This window comes from Desarmillaria tabescens, assembly GCF_030435595.1.
Source record: "Desarmillaria tabescens strain CCBAS 213 chromosome Unknown EV420scaffold_6, whole genome shotgun sequence".
NCBI lineage: Eukaryota > Fungi > Basidiomycota > Agaricomycetes > Agaricales > Physalacriaceae > Desarmillaria > Desarmillaria tabescens.
Genome location: NW_026848305.1, coordinates 915,587 through 934,936, shown reverse-complemented (window position 1 = coordinate 934,936; position 19,350 = coordinate 915,587). Strand labels below are relative to the sequence as shown.

General features: G+C 47.8%; 9 protein-coding genes across 9 annotated transcripts; 5 read left to right on the top strand and 4 right to left on the bottom strand.

Moving 5' to 3' along the window:
• Nucleotides 1-6: 6 nt before the first annotated feature.
• EV420DRAFT_1263621 (protein transporter yif1) lies at nucleotides 7-1,218 on the top strand (the record flags this gene model as incomplete). Its single annotated transcript, XM_060467183.1, has 5 exons — nucleotides 7-348; nucleotides 398-596; nucleotides 645-858; nucleotides 909-1,005; nucleotides 1,057-1,218. 5 exons carry the CDS (start codon nucleotides 7-9, stop codon nucleotides 1,216-1,218), a joined length of 1,014 nt encoding a protein of 337 aa, XP_060335668.1.
• A 109-nt stretch (nucleotides 1,219-1,327) lies between these two features.
• Nucleotides 1,328-3,399, bottom strand: EV420DRAFT_1618366 (major facilitator superfamily domain-containing protein; the record flags this gene model as incomplete). The annotated part of the gene is given in 6 exon segments (XM_060475332.1): nucleotides 1,328-1,697; nucleotides 1,749-1,996; nucleotides 2,016-2,095; nucleotides 2,209-2,890; nucleotides 2,952-3,213; nucleotides 3,275-3,399. The coding sequence occupies 6 exon segments, from the start codon at nucleotides 3,397-3,399 to the stop codon at nucleotides 1,328-1,330; spliced, it is 1,767 nt and encodes a 588-aa protein (XP_060335667.1).
• Nucleotides 3,400-5,940: 2,541 nt separating this feature from the next.
• On the top strand, nucleotides 5,941-7,024 carry EV420DRAFT_1725514 (Alpha/Beta hydrolase protein; the record flags this gene model as incomplete). Its single annotated transcript, XM_060479823.1, has 2 exons — nucleotides 5,941-6,124; nucleotides 6,180-7,024. The coding sequence occupies 2 exons, from the start codon at nucleotides 5,941-5,943 to the stop codon at nucleotides 6,746-6,748; spliced, it is 753 nt and encodes a 250-aa protein (XP_060335666.1). The 3' UTR covers nucleotides 6,749-7,024.
• Nucleotides 7,025-7,708: 684 nt separating this feature from the next.
• Nucleotides 7,709-8,799, bottom strand: EV420DRAFT_1049677 (uncharacterized protein). Its single transcript, XM_060465527.1, has 2 exons — nucleotides 8,074-8,799; nucleotides 7,709-8,014 (listed from the first exon to the last, which is right to left on the bottom strand). The coding sequence occupies exon 1, from the start codon at nucleotides 8,677-8,679 to the stop codon at nucleotides 8,074-8,076; it is 606 nt and encodes a 201-aa protein (XP_060335665.1). The 5' UTR covers nucleotides 8,680-8,799; the 3' UTR covers nucleotides 7,709-8,014.
• On the top strand, nucleotides 8,706-10,019 carry EV420DRAFT_1516896 (isoprenoid synthase domain-containing protein). The gene is made up of 5 exons (XM_060471969.1): nucleotides 8,706-8,933; nucleotides 8,980-9,075; nucleotides 9,134-9,232; nucleotides 9,291-9,710; nucleotides 9,767-10,019. Exons 1-5 carry the CDS (start codon nucleotides 8,736-8,738, stop codon nucleotides 9,893-9,895), a joined length of 942 nt encoding a protein of 313 aa, XP_060335664.1. The 5' UTR covers nucleotides 8,706-8,735; the 3' UTR covers nucleotides 9,896-10,019.
• Nucleotides 10,020-10,225: 206 nt separating this feature from the next.
• On the top strand, nucleotides 10,226-13,533 carry EV420DRAFT_1618363 (uncharacterized protein; the record flags this gene model as incomplete). The annotated part of the gene is made up of 17 exons (XM_060475331.1): nucleotides 10,226-10,241; nucleotides 10,308-10,498; nucleotides 10,574-10,753; nucleotides 10,809-10,919; nucleotides 10,967-10,987; nucleotides 11,035-11,127; nucleotides 11,176-11,276; nucleotides 11,328-11,444; nucleotides 11,491-11,515; nucleotides 11,601-11,936; nucleotides 11,986-12,291; nucleotides 12,347-12,470; nucleotides 12,522-12,622; nucleotides 12,667-12,762; nucleotides 12,816-13,190; nucleotides 13,247-13,312; nucleotides 13,366-13,533. 17 exons carry the CDS (start codon nucleotides 10,226-10,228, stop codon nucleotides 13,531-13,533), a joined length of 2,427 nt encoding a protein of 808 aa, XP_060335663.1.
• Nucleotides 13,534-13,699: 166 nt separating this feature from the next.
• EV420DRAFT_1760551 (major facilitator superfamily domain-containing protein) lies at nucleotides 13,700-16,106 on the bottom strand (the record flags this gene model as incomplete). Its single annotated transcript, XM_060480628.1, has 16 exons — nucleotides 13,700-13,940; nucleotides 14,001-14,090; nucleotides 14,145-14,214; nucleotides 14,276-14,305; nucleotides 14,411-14,529; nucleotides 14,587-14,633; nucleotides 14,690-14,869; nucleotides 14,920-15,006; nucleotides 15,065-15,129; nucleotides 15,183-15,365; nucleotides 15,413-15,506; nucleotides 15,580-15,714; nucleotides 15,766-15,784; nucleotides 15,845-15,865; nucleotides 15,916-15,963; nucleotides 16,012-16,106. The coding sequence occupies 16 exons, from the start codon at nucleotides 16,104-16,106 to the stop codon at nucleotides 13,700-13,702; spliced, it is 1,524 nt and encodes a 507-aa protein (XP_060335662.1).
• A 240-nt stretch (nucleotides 16,107-16,346) lies between these two features.
• Nucleotides 16,347-17,718, top strand: EV420DRAFT_1516869 (V0 complex, c/d subunit of ATPase). The gene is made up of 5 exons (XM_060471968.1): nucleotides 16,347-16,437; nucleotides 16,500-16,599; nucleotides 16,648-16,819; nucleotides 16,866-17,044; nucleotides 17,098-17,718. Exons 1-5 carry the CDS (start codon nucleotides 16,417-16,419, stop codon nucleotides 17,691-17,693), a joined length of 1,068 nt encoding a protein of 355 aa, XP_060335661.1. The 5' UTR covers nucleotides 16,347-16,416; the 3' UTR covers nucleotides 17,694-17,718.
• Nucleotides 17,719-17,747: 29 nt separating this feature from the next.
• On the bottom strand, nucleotides 17,748-19,333 carry EV420DRAFT_1516866 (uncharacterized protein). Its single transcript, XM_060471967.1, has 4 exons — nucleotides 19,271-19,333; nucleotides 18,548-19,204; nucleotides 18,014-18,493; nucleotides 17,748-17,961 (listed from the first exon to the last, which is right to left on the bottom strand). The coding sequence occupies exons 2-4, from the start codon at nucleotides 19,152-19,154 to the stop codon at nucleotides 17,900-17,902; spliced, it is 1,149 nt and encodes a 382-aa protein (XP_060335660.1). The 5' UTR covers nucleotides 19,155-19,204; nucleotides 19,271-19,333; the 3' UTR covers nucleotides 17,748-17,899.
• Between the last annotated feature and the right edge of the window lie 17 nt (nucleotides 19,334-19,350).

Here is a 19,350-nt window from a genome sequence, read left to right as displayed (position 1 = left end):
TCTTCCATGAACTATAGCTCGCATTCACCTCCTCCCCTCCGGCATCCAGTGCCCACTCATCCTGCCTATATTCCAGAGCCTCCGTTGACGCCAGGATCGCCTCAAGGATACCAGCGATTTTCATCATCGCCTCAACCTCAACCTCAGCAGCAGCATCAGCAACAATACACGCATGTGCCAGCATATACAGGTCATTTCCAGCCGCCACCACCACCAAATCCCAACGTCGGTTCCAACTTTGGGCAGCCAGATTTTGCAGCATGGGGGATGAACGATGCAACGGCGCAGCTAGGGTTGCAGCTGGGTAACAGTGCCGTTCAAGCGGGCCAGGAGTATGTCCAGCGGAATGTGCGTTGCCTCTCACCGTACCAGGGCTTCAGTTGAATGGTTTTCTTAGTTTGGCGGCTTCTTCCCGTTAGCGAGCCTCAAGCACCATTTCAACGTGTCCAATTCTTATGTCATGCGCAAGCTAAAACTTGTCATTTTCCCCTGGGACCATCGTCCGTGGTCGCGTAGAATTCGTCGTTCAGAACAGGGTGTAACTGAATGGCAACCCCCTCGAGAAGATGTGAATAGTCCTGACCTGTACATTCCCCGTACGTCTTCGACTTTTCTCCATTTATAGCTCACTTACGTTCTTGTAGTAATGGCCCTCGTAACTTACATGCTCATTGCTGCCTTCCATTCCGGCATACAAGACCGTTTTCATCCAAAGGTCCTCGGTGAACTCGCATCGGGCGCGTTCCTCGTAGTGCTCGTCGACTTCGGTTTCGTCTACCTAGGGTGCTACTTTTTGAACGTCCAAGGCTCGAGTCAGGCCATGGATATCATCGCATACTCAGGATACAAGTTCGTGGGGTGGGTGACTTCTTTTTTCCGCCTTCTTTGACCATTAATAGAGCCTTCAGCGTGATACTTACCATCGTCTTCGGTTTCCTGAATATGGGCCGGACCCTCTACACGATTGTCTTTCTGTACTTCTTTTTCGCGAATGCCTTCTTTCTCGTACGTCTTTCGCCTTTAAAAAGTTGAATATACCTTAATCTGGGAATACAGCTACGCTCCCTGCGGTCTGTGGTGCTTCCAGATCCGTCAATAACGAACAACGCGAATAGCACTGCAACAGTCAGTGCGGCGTCTCGGAGACGCCGCATCATATTCTTATTCCTGGAGGCGATCTGTCAAATACTGTATATGGGCATTCTTGTGCGGGTGTAGGCTTGACGGTATCATTCGTGGACCAATAAAAGGCTCGTTCCAACTGATGGGATTATATTACCCAAGAATCATTCAAAGAAATAGTCATTCGAACATAAGCAAAGGTAATTTAATTCTTAACGTCCTCGACACTTCGTTTCTCGTCACTTGCTGCAATACTCGCTGCAACACCTTTGTGGCTCTCCACACCTGCATCCTCTTCATGATCTGCTAATGTCATGTCGTTCGACAATTTGACATCACGGATAAAGAACATGAACAGAAGATTGGGAATCATGACAGCGAAAGCGACGATAGCCAAAATCCTTTGAACTTGCTTGTAGCTCAATACAATGGCATCTCTGACCACAGTTCCCCGGGCATATTTCATAGCCACTTTGATGGAAGAAAATATCGTAGACGCCTGGTCTTTGTAATCGTCGGGCAAATTCTCCACAAGGCGCGAGGGCAGCGTATTATTCCAAACGGCACCGGAAATCCTATATGTTGATTCAGTAGTGTCATCGCAGAAAGAGATTGGGAACACTGACGCAGAACCAATAGCACCTCCCAGAGAAGTTAGAGCAAGAATAATCGCAACCGCAACTGCAACATCCTGCCGCCTTGCAAGGGATTGTACGCCAACCTGGCCTGCGTTCATATAAAAGCTTCTCCCGATACCTATAAAGATCTTTGTCACGCAAAATTCTATGGCGGTGGTTTCCCGGCCTGGGGAGACGAAGTAGATCATCAATCCCTGACCCAAGAGCATGAGTGGGATGCCAAGATAGTAGCACCACTTGGGACGTCGAGTGTACTTCAACGCCAATCCACAGTGGAGAGGCTACCTGGTAGGCTACACGGAGCGAGTTGCTACGGCGCGTTATCAGCTGCGGTACTAAGCTGTAATAGATATTTACTCACTCGATCTGGGAAGCTGTGCTCGCAGAGCGATAGCTGGCAACCTATTGGCTATGTATCAGTGATATAAAAGTGTATCGAAAGAGAAACTCGCCTGGAGAAATGAGGGGAAGAAAGATGTGAAGGCCGCGTAATAGAGGAAGTCCAACATCTCAATGATACAGGCAAACACCAAGGTACGCTCCCTTGCAAGCCTATATGGAATCAAGGGTTTGCTGGCAATCTTCGCGTCGTAGAAAATATACACGGCAAAAAGGACCATCCCGATGACGATCATGGCGATGATTCCTGGAGAGGACCAGGTCTGCGGACTATCCGTGCCCGTTAGAGTCAACGGAATGAGAATTAATGCCAACGATACCACGAGTAGAAGGACGCCGACAAAGTCCAACTCGATCCAGATGAGTTTCCATATCTTCATTGCCCTGGTGGGAGTTGAAGGATCATCATGGAAGAGGGCATCGAGAGCCGACTGGGGCTTAGTATGAGTGAGGCGGTTAGCTTTGCGCTGACAGATGACGAGGATAATGATGAGGGGGGCAGCGGCTACGGGAAGTATGATGGCCCACATCCCGTATCCCCACCGCCAGTATGGACCATCGAGAACGGCACCACCGATGATACTACCGATGTTAAGACTTGGAATCGACGCGATGGTTTCTGGAATGGTGGACCATAGCCCACGATTGAGAAGGGTGGTCGTGTCGGCAATGAAGATGTTCAGCAAGGAAGCAAAGCCCACATCTCCGACCGTAAAAAAGACTCCAGCGGCCTGTTTTTTTTTAAAGAATTCAGTTGGTCTCTCGAAGATTTGCGTGAAAAGATAGACGTACCACCCATGTCTGGACGTTGGGACTGGCGGCCTTCATAATCTCGCCAAGAACCATGAACCAAATGGTCAAAGCAAGGCCTTCGGTACGCCCAAAGACATCGGATAATTTGGCCGTGATGGGATATGCTACGAGAGTAATGATCTTCTCAAGCACATCAGAAGTCGTGAGCAGGGAGTGTTTCGAAAAATCGCTCGTAGCATAGGCTTGGTAGACCTTTGTCGTATATTGTTTCAATGTTTGGAATAACGTTATGAATGCCAAGCTAATAGAAGGACATCAATCAGCATAACACAGCAACGATTGAAAAAACTCAAGTGACGTACGCAACAAATGCGGCGGCCAATGTCTTCTTGGTACATGCAGCACGTAAGATATCTGCACGTACTACGCTAGGCTGCTTGGATAAAACTTCAGACCCAGAAGAAGGTCCAGGAACTTGGAACCGCATTATCGATAGTCACTAAAATGCGGAGGGACGCTAGAAAAAAGGAAGTCTGTCCCACAAATCTAAGTCTTCTCCTTTGGACATTTTCAACCTTCTCCGGAGCATTCCAGAGCAGGGATGGCGTGTAGACACGACGGAGGCACAGATAAAATTCGTTATCAGAGCTTCAGCAGCCAATCAGATAAGATAATCCATTATCTTAACACTATCAATTCACATTTTCGAGTCCTAGGTTATCTTTTACTGTTCGGAAGTTCCCGATTCCGATCTCGGATCTCGAAATTCCCAAATTGAGATTTCAGCCAGATATGGGTCCGTCTGCCGGCCTAACACGAAAAGACCGTGATGTCACGATAGTCACGATATCACAAGCGTTATAGACTACTTTTCTCCCTCGAACGACCACCGCCCATCACGCGCCTTGCAGTCCTGTGCCTGTCGGTAAGCAACAGTGACTTTTTATCTGTCAATGTAATTAAATCTGGGTCCCAAAGCACCAAGAGAGTGCAGAATATGCCTTCAACGTATTGTCTGGCAAGTAAAACTGTAAAATTCTCTGACGGCTCCTACGACGTGCACAGCTAGAAGTAATGGACGACGTATTTCTCCTATATCATTGAAATATTCTCCTGGTTTTGGGAAATGGATGTGTCTCGATGTTTTTATCCCCGTTTTCGCAATTAACTCCGTCTACCTCTATCCAGATAGGTGATGATAACGACGATGACGACGACGACGCCAATGTCATGCCGCCGCTCACGCCGCTGCCTTTACCCACTGGCGTTACACAGACCTCTAGCACTGTCAGTCCTTACCGCTGTCAACATGCTTTACCTTCTTTTCCCGGTCTTCCCAATTTTTTCGGTGGATAATGTTTATGCTGCGTGTTTCTCATTCATACTGCCCTATCACCATAGATCCTCCTCCTACCATCAAGTCATTTTACTCCCTGTAATTCGTGTACTACATTGAATGGTCAATGACGATATGTATATTCACATCGTTTTTTTCCCATTTTGCTTTTCAGTATATGGGTACGAAGTCGCCATTTGATCTTGGCTCCTACTGATTGACTCAGGTGTGAATTTCCATCCTCATCGACATTGGATTGCTATCCTTTGCATTTTCTATCGGGTGTGGGGTTCTCTCCTCTATTCTACGGTGCATTAAAGCATGATATTATGTTATGAGTATTTGCTTAATGTTGATAGTCATCTGGGTTTGCTCTGAAGGCCACTATGACGGCGGTAAGACTTCTTGTGCAGGGATAAGCAAGGGATAGGACATGGCAGAAGGGGAGTTCGATAGGTGGCAGGCCTGTAGCTACCCACTATAATCAGTGTACGTAGGCAGGAAGCGAATGAACAGGTTTTTATTCATAACTATTAATTGATGCACAACAGCGTACATTGTCAATTAATGTTGGAGGTCATCTACTTGAGACTAGTACCAGGTAAAGCTCGAAATTTCACTTCCCGCAGTCGACGAATATCATAAGTTCCAAAGCAGACTAAGTACATCATAATTATGTTATCTGCACCATGAAGGTCGCTAAAACAATTGTCGTTGAAGACACGAGATTGTCGGATGTGGTATATGTACTCCACAACTGATTCTTGAAACTATTCAGAGGTTAGTAGTGTTTGAGCAGTACTCTCTGTGCTAGTCAGGTGGCCTCTAGAGCCTGAGTGGAACAGTTATACTACTTAGCGCTTAGCACTGGTACAGACACAAGCGGTACTAGAAGATAACATTTGAGAACGTGCTGGAGACAAGTGACGCCAATAGGGCCCTAGTAACTCAGACGGATGAAAAGATGCACTTGCGTTGGTTCGCATGCGTAATTCTTAGTGTGAAATTGTTGGCAGAATCCACAAGTTGTCTGGTCATCAGAGAATGGAATGGCCAAGGGAACATTCACCCGAGGATCACGTTGGATTCCTGAAGCTCCCAGTCGAAAGTCCATGGGTTTAGGTCGATGACAGTGTATTTAGTCGATAAATCGATAGAAACCCGTAGCTAGCTAAAAATAGGGCATCTCATGGACGCAGTCGCCGCTGTTTGGCACCTTATATGGCCCTACTTGCAATTACCTTTGTTTCTGAGAACTTTCTGTAGTAAGCGTGTATATTTTGTCGTCAGCCCATGGGTACCCACTCGCATACCCCCCACTGCGAACCCTGTCACATCTAGTGGCCGACATTTAATTCGCTCGCTACTCGCCTCAGCACGCCCGGACCCTCCGACTTCGGAATTCGGCACCATGAGATCTGGATCGGGAATAGTAAAAGATAACTGATCACTCCACATTTTCGGAGCTTTCGGATGCTTGGCAAAATCGTGCCTGTCGGATAAGACCCGGGAATGGCGACTCTCCGGACGAGAACAAGTTATTGAGACGTCGACAGCATGAAGGCTGCCGGTCAGATTTGCTAATCTCTCACCCGCTAGCTTCGAGGCCAGAAAGCCAAGAAAAAGGGAAAAAGAAAAAGAAGAGGATGTAGGACAGGCCCCTGGAGGATAGGAACACCTGATATTTGCCCGATGCCACCTCTGCTCTATCGTCAACAAACTATGGACATTGTCCGCAACACGACTGGAAAGCCTTACCGTATTTTTGTCGCCTGGCCTGAGAACTTGGTTGCGACTGATGCATCGCAGGCAAAGAAAGTTTATCTTCTCGATGCAAACGCGTACTTCCAAACGGCAGTCGAGACAGTGATGCGCTGTCGGTTATGTGGCATAATCGTAGGAATTGGGTATCCCGAACTAGGTCCTTTCAGCCCGCGTCGTAACGAAGATCTCACACCCCCCCTCTTCATCTTACACACCACCCATATCCCACGATGGGACACCGCTACCCGAGACCGTGTATGGGGGTGCATCGCACTTCCTCGCTTTCATACAGACGCAAGTTGTATCCGTGGTCAAGGAGCTGTTGCAGAAGGAATGTCCACATCATATAATCAGACTTCCAGGAGGTCTCGTGGGTCATTCCTACGGTGGCCTGTTCACGCTATATGCTGCTTGCCAGAAGATCTCTACACTGCCGTTATTCGACACCTTCTGCCCAATCAGTCCATCAATATGGTGGAATGACAAGCGCATCATGAAAGATGTGGAAGAGTGTTGTGCGAGGGAGAGTGAGCCTCTGTACAAGCTGAGAGTGCTATTTTCGTATGGGGAGTATGAGCAATCACCTCCGCATGTCGCCGACTCGGACCCACATGTGGACGATTGCAACCAGAGACATGCGCGTCGACGGGCAATGAAGGAAAATGTGAGGAAGTACTACAAGCGGTTCCAAGAGAAGGAAGGTACTATTTTCTCAAGCGCATGTCCACGAGTTTAAAGGAGAGACGCACGGAACTGTGGCAGGGGCCGGGTTAGTGAGAGCGCTGCATTTCATCCTGGATCCGAAGAACATTATCTTCGGATAATGGGTTTGTTACTTCCCAATGAAGAGGCCAGTGCGTCTCTGGGATGGGGTAGAAGTCCGTATGTAGTTGTATATCATTGAATGCTTGACGAGGTTACCAAGGGAACCTTGAGCAACAGTCAAAGTCGACTCCTGACGCCATTGTTAGTATGTTCAAGATTAATTAGCACAGTGCCAAGGATTGTTATCCATTAGACCAGGATACGAATCGGATCAGGTCCATCCTTCAAAGTGGCGTATCAGCAACACCTGGCCTCGTTGAGGCCTTCGGGAACAGCCAGGCCCGCAGCGCAGCTAACACTCAAGTGGGTTGGTACGTTCGCGACCATGTGATCAGCGCGTGTCTGCAACTACGAAAGCCTCCCTCCCTATGGTCGGATGGAGGTCCCCTGCGTTCAATGGAATGGATTCGATAAAGTAAAGTATGACACCACCGCCGCGTATACCAATTTTCATCCCCGCATCCAAGAACTTTACCCGAGATCAAAGGCCGCCACCAGTTACGAACTGTCTGTTCAACTCCGACCTCGCGACATGGTCAGGTGTATTTGCTATCTGCGAAGTTGATGAGACCGGTTGCTGACTGGACGGCTATAACAGCATCATGCCAGCTGGAATCATCCATGGCGCAGAAAACGTTGAGCCGCTGTCAACAGGTCGCATCGTCACCCATATCTCGGGATTCCGTCATAATGCAACGGCTCCACTTCCCGACGTGAAGGTCCTCCGGGTACTTAACCGCCCCTACCGACCAAATCATCTCGCCTCGGAAGATAGCACGAGGTTATGATGATCAGTATATCACACGTTTAGTGATGTCTTCCACCGGGTAATTCACCAACGCGGCGTGAGGTAGCTTGGTCGGGGAAGAAAAGGCTGAAACAGGTTCCGCAGACAGACTACATGCGTGTCATGATGTAGATATTTTTGCGAGATAGCAATCAGAGATGCATCATGTAAAGGTGCCCAGACGAAGATTGAGTATTCCAGGTTACCCCAAAGGCATGATCAGATGGCGATGGTGGATATGAAGCAAGGTGGGGCTTGGCGCGTTAAGGAAGACGGAGCATGACATTCTGCGGCCAGGTTAAATAAACATCGGTCGACAAATGTGAGAAACATGTCACATACTCGGAAAATTTGGAGATGGAGTAATGGTATGGGAAACGGAGTATTACGCTGTCAATCAGGATTGACTTGGAGTCTTTTGTTATTCGGTAGTTAGAATGATGACCCACCTATGAAACTTCCTCCAAATAGCCTTGAACGATAAGATGCTCGATGTCTGCCCTCCGAACCATAAATCGTTGACCCTTTTGAAAGTCGATGGTGCCTTGCTCTGTCTGGATGACCCCACAGTCCCTGACGACATGCACAAGGACTAAAAGATCTTTGGGCGGATTTGTGATCCCGGCCATGATGTCGAGCTCGTATGAAAATTCACCGCGAAACTCCATGACTGTGCCGTTATATTGACGTAGATAGTCGACTTCATGAGGAGAAAGCTTGCCCCGGATATCGGGGTTGGATAGAATGTGGGGGAGTGCCCCACCCACTGCCCAGTACATGTCTTTAAGACGATCAAGACGATGGGTGTGATATGCCAGTAGACAACGCTTGTTACGGCTGATCGCAGTCTGGTAGATGAGCAGAGCAGGCGGCAAATTGTCGGGATCGGCGCCAGTAGCGAGCGCTTGTGCAGCTTTTTCGAGGTCGCGCTGCTCGCGTATGATGGAGCGAACAAGAGAGTCGTTGTACTTGAGTAAGTTATCAGTCTGCGTCGAGCGACGCGACTCTGTGACGAGTTGAGTGGCAAGGTCGCCAAATTGGCGCGTATCGTTCATGGTGGTGAAAGTGAAAGGGAACTACGGTCACGTTATTGACTCCGTTCTGCACCACCATGAGCCTCCGGTACATTGGCAACCTTCGACGACTACCACTCTCAAGGCGATGTCTGTCCACTGTTGAAGCCGGTGTCGAGCGTCCTGACCAGTATTGTGCCGACTTTGTCCGTAAAAATGACTATGAGTCTTTTCTCGTGTCGCCTTTCTACCCGACAGAATTGCGGCCCGCCTACTTTGCCCTCAAAGCCTTTTCTGTGGGTGCCTATCGGCTTTCTTATAATGTACACTTAGCTCTGGCAGGTGGAGTTGGCAATGGTGCAGGACAACGTCTCGAACCCTATGATTGGCCAAATGCGAATGCAATTTTGGCGCGATGCTATCAAAAGTTTCTCTGATGTGGGTCTCTTGGTTCCGTTCGGATGCTGGAACATCGGTTGACTGTTCACCGTTGTAGGGCAGTCCTCCTCGGCATCCAATTGCTATGTCCCTGTATGATGCTTGCCAAAGGGTGCATTTACCTACATACCATCTGAAACGCATAATTGACGCGCGTGTAAGGTCTCCGTACTTTTTGTCGGTTATGCTCACTCTGAGTCAGTTCCTATTCCAAGGACGCTGAGCTGTACTCTTCGGCCCACCTAACAACCGATTCTCTAACGGCCCACGCGGAGGCAACCTCTTCCACCCTATTGTATCTTTTACTCTCGCTATTCTCGGCCTCCTCATCATCTACTCTGTCACATGCCGCGTCTCACCTGGGCATCTCCCAAACCTTCGCCACGCTCTTGCGAGCACTCCCCTTCCATGCTGCAAACGGTAGGATGATCATACCAGCAGAGATCACTGCAAAACACCGGGTCGTGCAGGAGGATGTGTTGCGCAAGGGCGGCGATGCACAGGGTATCGAGGATGCTGTGTTCGAACTGGCTACCTTGGCCAATGACCATCTTCAAACTGCCCGAAGTATGTTCAAAGAGAACGGATTCGAAGGCAAAGTCCCCCGAGCGGTGATGCCGGTCTTTATGACAGGAGTAAACCCACCTTAAATTTTTCTTCGATCTTAGCGGAATGCTTATTTTTCGGACAGGCATCCGTTGCGAGCATCCTCGGTCGGCTCGAGAAGGCAAACTTTAACGCTTTTGATCCAAGACTACAGCTGAGAGACTGGAAGCTACCCTGGAGAGTATGGAAAAGCTACTACGTTCGAATGTTTTGAATAGAACCAACTAAGAATATTGCGAGAAAGGCAAAATGAAGGGCGTTGAATGCGATTGAGGAAGATATGTTTGAATTCAGTGTTCCTTTCAATTAGGGTACGCCAGTGGCTTCCAATATGTCATGGCCGGTCCGGGGGTAGGTCACCCAGATTTGGCATCTGTAACAGTACTACCGTCGGATCGGAGTTGCAGCACCAATTTGCTCTCTTGACTTTTACCACGACTCTATTCCTTCCTTGTCATCATCTTCAGCAGCGAGCTCAGCATTTCTCCGCCCGTCATTCCTTTACATACGACTGAACCGACGACTTGCAACCCTTTCTCTCGATATGGAGCGTCTCTGCGGTCAGTGCGACGGACCGCCTCCATGCTACAGCCCGTGTCTCATGATGATTACGCTTTTTCTTGCAGACGATGTCCTTCAACTAATATTCTACGAGCTTACCGACCCGGGCTCTCTCACCATGGTCTCCAAACGTTTCTACCAGTTCTCCCAAGTCCCTTATGTCCGAGCCCATTACTTCCTTACCCGCTACGGCCCAACCCAGGCCATGTTTCAAGCCCTCGGTCGGGGGAAAATTCTCACAGAGAGAGTTCTTGACGTGAGTTTGATCCTCTGCCGTCGGTGTTCAGGGAGCTGATGCCTTCATCATTACACCTGTGATTACCTACATTAGATTTTGATGACCAGCGGTGCACACCTCTCGCGATATCTAATACAGGTTGCCTTCCATCACTACTTCCATACCCGGTCGCATTTCATCAAAACGCCCTGGGTGCGGACTGTCCCTCTCTCGGTGTTCACATATTTTCTCAAGTTGGCGGCGGATACATACGGCGATATACCTCGAGGCAAGGTGCGCCCCCCTTCATACTTTAGGATCATATCTTTGGTTTTGATCTTCATGGCAGTCGGAAGACGATGGTACCATATTCACTTGGTTTCTGCAAGAAAGTCGGTTCCCGCCGCAAGCACGACGAGTTAATTGGGAGACCGTACGGGACATTCTCGACAAGTACAATGTGTGTGTATCCCACACTCATACCCGGCTCTACTGACTCGTTTCAAGTTCATCCCCTTCTCTCACAAGGTAAACATCATATTCAGTAATCGTTCCTTATAACTCACCGATAATAGGATCCTTTGATGGCCCAGTTTCCATTGGCACTGGCATTAGAGCCACGCTTGCTCCCCTATGCGGTATCCAATGGTTTCTTCATGGACAGCAAGGTTTGATATATTGTTCCGCCCCTTGATGATGTAGTAACGAGTTTGCAGTACCGAAATTTCATTTTCCGGAAGATGTTCGAAAAAGTTTCGGAAAGGAGCGTCGATGATGTTGTGAATAACGTCAAGGAGCTTTGCAGGCTTGATCCCACGTACGTTCACTCGTCCTGGTGTTTATTTACTTTGTTCCAAGCTTTATATAGGATGTATGTGAGCCGTACAGTTGCCGCAGAGGTATGTATGGAAGCGAAGTACAATGCCCATGGCTACGCAGCTTTGAAGCAGCTGAACAAATCAGGGAACTTGCTCTTTGATCTTCCGTAAGTCTTCGTCATTGAACTATTTGCAAATACTGACCTCTCCCAGGACCCTTGTCGAGGATCTTTTGAAAGTATGTCAAAGTCTTGAAGTTGATACTGTCCACTCACATGTCCTCCAGCTCTTTTTGAAGACCTTCATCCATAACATCGCCCCAGACTCAAGAGGCTCTTCAGCATCTTTATGCTGATTTCCCTTCTTCTGACCCTGTTGTTCGACTGGTTATGCTTATGACAGTCTTCACTTCTGGAAGCTCTCATGCAAATGCCGCCACCATCCAAGAACGTCTTGACACTCTGAAGATCGGTGTACTAACCAAGACGGATCTGTACAATCTCCTGATAAATCCTTATACGGAGAAGTATCGCGGGCTGATAGAGTACATGACCAAGGGAATGATATCAGAAGTGACTGGGCAAAAAGGAATGACTACCGCAGAGGTGACGGCCATCGTTCAAGAAGTTACTAGCCGATGTATGGAGATTGAAAGCAAGGTGCGCAATTTCTGAGTCCAAATTTGGGAACATTCTCATAATCCACCAGGGAAAAATGTTGAAGAAGCTCTGTGAAGAGTTCTCTTGTGTCCGTGGCGCCATCATACAGTCGGCTCTTGGTGCTCATCAAGTGCACGTGGCCGACCTGCCTGATGACTGCTCAAACTACCATGCTAGGCTCTGCCGGTCATATTTCAGAACGAATGATGACAATGAGTACTTCTGGAATGGGCGTCCGAATCGTGAGGTTATCCCTCACGAGGGTCGTGACGAGGGATGCTTGTCTTCCGAGTTGGCCTCATCTAGCTCCGCCGAGGGGGTTGGCCGTGAAACGGTCTCTCCGCTTCAGGTTCTTGTACGTCTCATATGTCTTACTCTTGTATGACTGCATCTAACCGATATATTACCAGGGTCAAATTGGGCAAGAACCTTTGTCGGCCATGATCCGACAAGACGAGTTGACACCAGCAAGGTCGCGCCGAAGAATGATCTTCGACACGATACCTGTCATCCCTCCTACTTATATCCCTCACGGTAGGTTTGAATACTACTCAAATATCTGAGATATTCATCAATCTTACCCAGACCAAATGCATGTTGCTAAATGGATTAAGGCTGAATTCGGCCCCAGAAGCAGCGTAACGGCTGTTTTTATGACTCATGCCATTATTAACGAGAATTCAGTCGTATGTATAACGCCTCCTCTTTAGCGTTGCTAACACCCACTCAGATTCTTAACGACTACCTGGGTACCGCTGGACGTGCTCAGCGCGTACCAATAACGTTCAAACACTTCCAAATACTTGCCCGCTTGCGAAGAGCACCCGTGAGTTAACTTGATCGGTCGGATATTAGAACTCTTCTGATTACTGACACCAGTGTAATCAACTCTACCGCGACATAGAATCGGGTGCAGAGTTCTTCTTGAGCGAAGATGAATACATACCCAAGTCCGATAATGCGCGGAAGCTTTACAGCAAGGTTGAGGTAAAAAAGGAATCTTCGCCGGCCAATATCCCCGTCAGTTCTATGACCCCGGAACGCGATCCAGCCTCTGGGCCTCCTCGTGGGAGGAAGCGACCTCGTAGGATTACAGCGGTCACAGTCCGATCTTATGTTGTCCCCGGCTCAGATGACGAAGCCATTGCTGTTGAAGATGATGAAGACTACGATATGAAGATGAAGCAAGCGGAGGGGAACTTACGTTTGTGGGTGAAGCATTTGGGCGAGCTGTTGAAGACGGAACAAGCTAAGGTTGGTTTGTGTCGCTGACATTTGTGCGGAAATAACTTACTCACACATTCTCACAGCACCAGGAGCAGAAGAGAAAACTCACGAGGGAGGCTGGACCCGGTGCAAGGGTCCGCGTGTATAAGGTCTGTCATTGTTCCCCGAAGCCACCATCAATAGTACTGATGCGTCGTGCCAGAATGAGTTTTTCAGATCTCTGTCGACACATTTGCGTCTGTTACGCAAAATTGACGAAGACAAGCGCAAAGGGCTTGATTGTACGACGGACCATAGTCTTAGCGACGTTGATGACGATGATTATTATTGCCAGACTGTACGGTCTAAGAGGCGCAGGACCTCAAAGTAACGAATTTTCTAGCACTTCGTATCATTGCATTGCATTTACCATTCGTGATACTTATATATCCACTCATAATATTATATTTCCACTCCTCGTCATGCTCATTGGGTCTCCTCATCGGTATCACACTTTTATCTTAATATTCGTATTTAGTTATTTACATGCACCGTAGTCATAAGACATATCGGTAATTGACATCACGGTCTCCTAGTTTTAGTCTGTCCTCCTCGCTGAGATCAATCTCTTTATGCGCATCCTTGTTTTTGAGGCTTAGTGCTCTATCTCTATTTTCCTTGGACATCCACAGCCACAGGTACGCTGTCACTGCAATGGCGAAAAGGAGGTAACCAATGGAGATGATATGGGGTTTGCGGTAGTTATGTGACGCGAATTCCGGTCGATAAATAAGCACACTAAGACACTCATATCAATGAACGCGATAATAATCACACGTATCGAAACCATTCACTCACCCTGCAACGGCACCAAGATCACCGATCGTTATTTGCATGGCGACTGCTATGGCACGTTTTGTTTGCCCTGAAACGTTCTCACCAGGCCAGCTGAAAAACAAAAGTGAAAAAAGGTCCATCAAGGACATTGTTTTGCGACCTTACCTCAACAACAGTGCATTGCCGGTGTACACCCCCGCGGCTGCAAAATGTACACCGGTATACTGGCCAACAGCTTCAGTTTTGGTGAGTGTGAGGCGTGCAGCTTGGACTACTATCAAGACATGCCGACTTACGAGTTTTTGCGGTTAGCAGAATGATGTACCCTGCATGCAAGTATAAGATTGTGATTGTGATGACCGGAGTACACATGGAATGATGTTATCACATCAGTACTGTGCCTTGGTGAAAAAAAAAAAAGATTTGCGCACCGATGATGGCCACCATTGCTGATGAGATGATGAATGGTGCTCGGAGATTGTATTTCGAGGACAACCATACTGTCATCCAAATGGATATACTCGCGAGGACGTTCGGTGGTACTGTCATGCTATTATAACGTGCAATGTCAAAACACCTGGAAAATATTTCATAGTCGGTTGCGTACAGTTGTGCTTGCCAGCTCTCAAAATCGAGTCCAACGATGATGGTTGGCTATCACTGTCAATACAGAAAACTTCACAATGATTTTTATGTCATCATGGACTTACCATGAAGAGGCTGAGAGTGTATAGGACGAATGAGAAACCATGGAACAAGAATGCATAGCCCCAAACGAGATGATCACTGATGGCCTGTCGAACATAAAACCACCGGAAACGTTCGTTATGCCCCGCATCTGAATCCGCTTTCAGTCTTGTCAGTAGTCTGCTTCGTTCATCATCAGTGAGCTGTAAGGTAACTAGTCAGAGTGATTCAAATAAGAAAAATTAAGGCCCACGAATTTCGCTGTGTGCGACCAAGTCGGAACAATGAAGTAGGCGACCAACGAAACTGCAACGGTCAAAATCCCTTCGACAATGAAAATCTTATTGATTCCATGATATTCAATGTTAACAAAAAGTCACGCCGTCAGTTGGCGAGACCTGCCATTGCCAGCCGCGTCGTCCGCCTACTCCCTCCATTTTGTCAATGGCGTAGGCGAGGATACCTAGACGGATGACACTGTCAACAAAAGACTGCCGGAAGGCTCACTAAACTAACCTCCAAAAGCTCCAGCAAGTGCAGCTCCGCCGAAAAATATGGCAACCCGGTAGCCACGCTCGCGTCTGGTCAAAATCTCAGTCAAAAAATTCTGAGCAGTCTGATTCGGGGCTTGCCTCTGGTAATACACGGAGAACAGAAAAATGGAGCCTGGAAATAGACCTGCTTCCGTAATGCCTAATACTATGCACGGTCTGAGCCTTGGTGTCAAGGAAATGATGTCACCGTACAGAACCGTATTCCTAGCAGGCCTGCTTGATTTGTGATAAGGCCCTGGCCAATGCTGACAAGTCCCCAGGCAAGCGTTAGAGTGGGTAGCCATATCTGTGGATTAAACTTTTTCAAGCTAAGCATGAAATCAGTAGTGAAACTTCAGAAAGCTGAACATGATTTCTACATGATCTAAAGCAATGTGAGCCTGGTTTCGACCGATATGTGTTTGACCTACATTAGAAGGCACCTCAAATAAAACGTATGCAATAAAGTACAGGGCGAGAGCTGTGTTGTACGCCGACGGAGAAAGATGAATATCCTTGAGACAGGCCAATGAGCGCATCAACAAAAAGGTGTTCTGGTAACTTACAGCTGCTAAGCCAATGATGCTGAGGAAGTATGGAATCGAAGGATTATTATAGAACAGATCAGCAGAACATTTCATCTACCGTGCATTGCCAATATTGGACCTAGTAGATATGCTGGATAAGATCGTGCTGCTATGAGTACGGAAAATTACCTATCGAGGAAACTCAAGAGATACAACAGCGAAAGAATGGGAATTAGGCTACGAGATTGTCAGAAAGAGATAATCAGCCTCGCAAGGATTACTGACCGTAAATCGACTTTTCGCACAAGTCTACGGTCCTCTTGAGTGTCTGCAACTTCAGAGACAGTGTCAGATCCGCTCTTCTTCTCAGATTCTGCCATGATTGAAGAGAAAAGCTGACGGGTGAGGAGAGATAATCCTATGGGAGCGTTTGCTTTACATAACCAAGGATGCTGTCGTCAGAGTCTTCTTCAATGACGCGATCCGGCGGGTAGAATCTAGCACAATAGAGCCGTAAAGTAATACATTTCAGTACGTTATCCGAAACCACGAGAATTGATAGACCCAAAGGGCAGAACGTAATAGAGGAAAGAGGACCTTTGACGAGAAACCAAGAAAGAGCATCGTGGGAAGAACATGCCATTCTGAAGCGCCTCGTCAGTTGCACAGCTTACCCTCTACCACCACATCATGGAGGCCTTATTTTTCAATGTACAGCGTCCATTTTCAACATTTTGTCTTCACGCGGCTCAACTTACACAGTTATATTGCAGGTCGATAGCGGCTTTCTCGAAGGAACAGTTCGAGGGTACAAGGCTGGCATCCTCACCCAAAGCCATTACGCCAACCTAACTCAATGCGAAACGCTAGAAGGTGAGCTACACTGACGCCTAGGTATTCAAATATTCATCGTCTCCCAAGATTTTCGAACGCAGCTGGCCGCGACTGACTATGGCAACTTTCTGGCCAACGAGCCCCTACCAATTTCGACCTCGACCATCACCGACAAGGCAACACAGATTCTTGTGGACCAATTCAATTACCTCAGAACGAATGCTGTAGAGCCTCTAAGCAAATTTCTGGACTATATTACGTTAGTTCTCTGTGCTCTTCGTTGTTCGCGTTCTCACAGACTCCAGGTATGCGTACATGATCGACAATGTCGTCCTTCTCATCACTGGAACGCTACATGAACGGGACACGCACGAGCTATTGGAGCGTTGCCATCCCTTGGGGGTGTTTGATACGATGCCCGCTCTCTGCGTAGCGACAAATGTGGAAGAACTTTACCAGAGCGTCTTAGTTGAAACTCCCCTGGGTGAGTCTTAACATCTTTTTCTTGCGGAACAACATTTCATAGACATAATGCAGCACCATATTTCCGTGACTGTTTATCTGCCTCTGACCTTGATGACCTCAACATTGAAATCATTCGAAACACGGTCTACAAGGCCTACCTTGAAGACTTCTACAACTTCTGTTCAACCCTCGGGTCAACCACATCTGAGGTCATGCAACGCATCCTATCCTTCGAAGCAGATCGCCGAACGGTCAATATCACCATCAACTCTTTCAACACAGACCTTAGCAAAGAACAGCGTGCCAAGTTGTTCCCTGCGATCGGCCGACTCTTCCCAGAAGGCAATAACCAGCTTGCGAAGGCAGATGACATTGACCAGGTTCGACAAGTTTGCGAAAATGTGTCGGAGTACCGGTCATTCTTTGCCGAAAGCTCACACTTGAACAGCAATGGCGATGATTTGAGCGCGGTGTCGCAGCTGGAGGATCGCTTCTTCAATACTGAAGTGCATCTCAACAAGCTGGCGTTCCTTCAACAATTCCAGTATGGAATCTTTTACGCTTACATGAAATTGAAGGAGCAGGAGATTCGGAATCTGACATGGATAGCAGAGTGCATAGCACAAGATGCGAGGGATAGGATGCAGGACTTTATACCCATCTTCTGATTGAGAGGACTTTGTTTACTATCGAATAATATCGGATAATCTTCATTGATTGCGAGCGCTAGTCCGGACGGCCTACCTAAAATGAATCGGAAATCGAACGAGAATTTTGGAGTGCTATAAATACAAAAGATGATACGACTGCGATACATGGTACAACTAACGAAAAAAAAAAAAGTGAGATACAAAATTAGTTAGTATTCAGAACATTATGGCCCTGCCTTCTGGTCTCGCATTTGGTACGCTTCGACAGTTGGTTGGTGCTTCGCATCTTGAGAGAAGAGTTCAAACCAGAACCGACGACATGGCAGTAAGGTGCTTACCAAGTTGAGGATTGTAATTCCTGCCGATGATGACAGCAGCAGCTCGGGTGCGACGTCGTTGATGTACTCGGTTTTTGAGGATGTACAAGAAGAGAGCAAAGACCGCGACAAAAGCGATACCCCCAACTACACCTCCGACAATGGCACCCACTTTTGTCGCCTTCGATGAAGAAGTGGCAGATACCGGTGAATCAGAAACGAATGGTATTGAATCAATGCTCTCAAACGACGCATTGTAAGTGACGAAATCAATCCCGATTTGCCGCAAATTCAACACGAACGTAACGTTCACGACGAGTGTATGCAAACCATCAGGCACATCGACACTGAACAGCTGCGCCATTGGGACTGGTTGGTTGGTGCCACTAGCCAAAGATACTGATGTAGTAGCTTGCTCCGCATCCACGCTGTACGAAAGCACAGCACTACTGCCAGTGTCGGTCGAATTGCTAATGATGCCGTACACTGCAACGGACGATCCTGTCCGAAAAAGAACCGAGGTTAATTGTACTAGACACTAGGAAAGCTACGCACCATAAAACCGAAACGAGAACGAGTCTCCGGCAGTGTTACTCCAGTGAGCGGTATCCTTATACGGGCCGGTTGAATAGTCGAACTCCGTGGGATAGATAGCTACGTTGGACCAATTGCCAGAGAATGCTATATCAGGGTCATAATCATCGACGATGATTGTGCGCCCTTTCATCTGTGTCGATAAACCTGCTTGGACGGTTAGATAGTCGAAAGTAGGGTACAGATTTTCGCGGCCGATAGCATAGATAATACTGTGCTCCCCATCGGATAACAGGCTGGACGTGTATACGCCATTGCCGTATTCAATGAGTGCGCCGGCGGAGTCCATGTTCACAGTATAATCCTGCCCATATCTGGTGATGGGGGAGGATACGTGCACCCTGGTACCTGCCACACAAGATTGGGTGAGAACGTCTGAGCATGAGGAACGTATCTCACCATTAAACTTGTACTGGAACCAGCCATTTGAGCAGTTCGTGCTGGCTATTGATGTCCAAGTATCATGGAAGAATGAGTTAATGACCCTCTCGTGCGTCGATGTACACAGATACTCGATAGCACTGTCACTATCATCCACGATATAGGTGATATTCGTGGAGCCAGACATAGTGACCACGTCGTGAGATCGACTCGGTGGGGGCCGTGAGGACGCAAATCCTGCTGGCTGGTAAATAACACCCCGTGACATCATGCCGGGTTAGCCTGCTTAAGGACGTCTCTCACCGTGTCTGCCAAGAGAAGAAAATCTTAAATCTCGAGGACTGAGATTTGCCGAGGTATCTCCAGATCAGCGAGAGATCCCA

What these genes read in the sequence shown, in the direction of transcription:
- EV420DRAFT_1049677 (XM_060465527.1), bottom strand. Translation starts at nt 8,679, where the DNA reads ATGAACGATACGCGCCAATTTGGCGACCTTGCCACTCAACTCGTCACA.
- EV420DRAFT_1516866 (XM_060471967.1), bottom strand. Translation starts at nt 19,154, where the DNA reads ATGTCTGGCTCCACGAATATCACCTATATCGTGGATGATAGTGACAGT. An exon ending in GTTCTCGTTTCGGTTTTATG is followed by an intron (nt 18,494 to 18,547) that starts GTGCGTAGCTTT and finishes TTTTTCGGACAG; the next exon opens with GATCGTCCGTTGCAGTGTAC. An exon ending in GAATTACAATCCTCAACTTG is followed by an intron (nt 17,962 to 18,013) that starts GTAAGCACCTTA and finishes TCTTCTCTCAAG; the next exon opens with ATGCGAAGCACCAACCAACT.
- EV420DRAFT_1516896 (XM_060471969.1), top strand. Translation starts at nt 8,736, where the DNA reads ATGAGCCTCCGGTACATTGGCAACCTTCGACGACTACCACTCTCAAGG. An exon ending in TTGCCCTCAAAGCCTTTTCT is followed by an intron (nt 8,934 to 8,979) that starts GTGGGTGCCTAT and finishes TAGCTCTGGCAG; the next exon opens with GTGGAGTTGGCAATGGTGCA. An exon ending in AACGCATAATTGACGCGCGT is followed by an intron (nt 9,233 to 9,290) that starts GTAAGGTCTCCG and finishes TCCTATTCCAAG; the next exon opens with GACGCTGAGCTGTACTCTTC.
- EV420DRAFT_1516869 (XM_060471968.1), top strand. Translation starts at nt 16,417, where the DNA reads ATGGAGGCCTTATTTTTCAAT. An exon ending in TCAATGCGAAACGCTAGAAG is followed by an intron (nt 16,600 to 16,647) that starts GTGAGCTACACT and finishes TCGTCTCCCAAG; the next exon opens with ATTTTCGAACGCAGCTGGCC. An exon ending in AAATTTCTGGACTATATTAC is followed by an intron (nt 16,820 to 16,865) that starts GTTAGTTCTCTG and finishes CACAGACTCCAG; the next exon opens with GTATGCGTACATGATCGACA.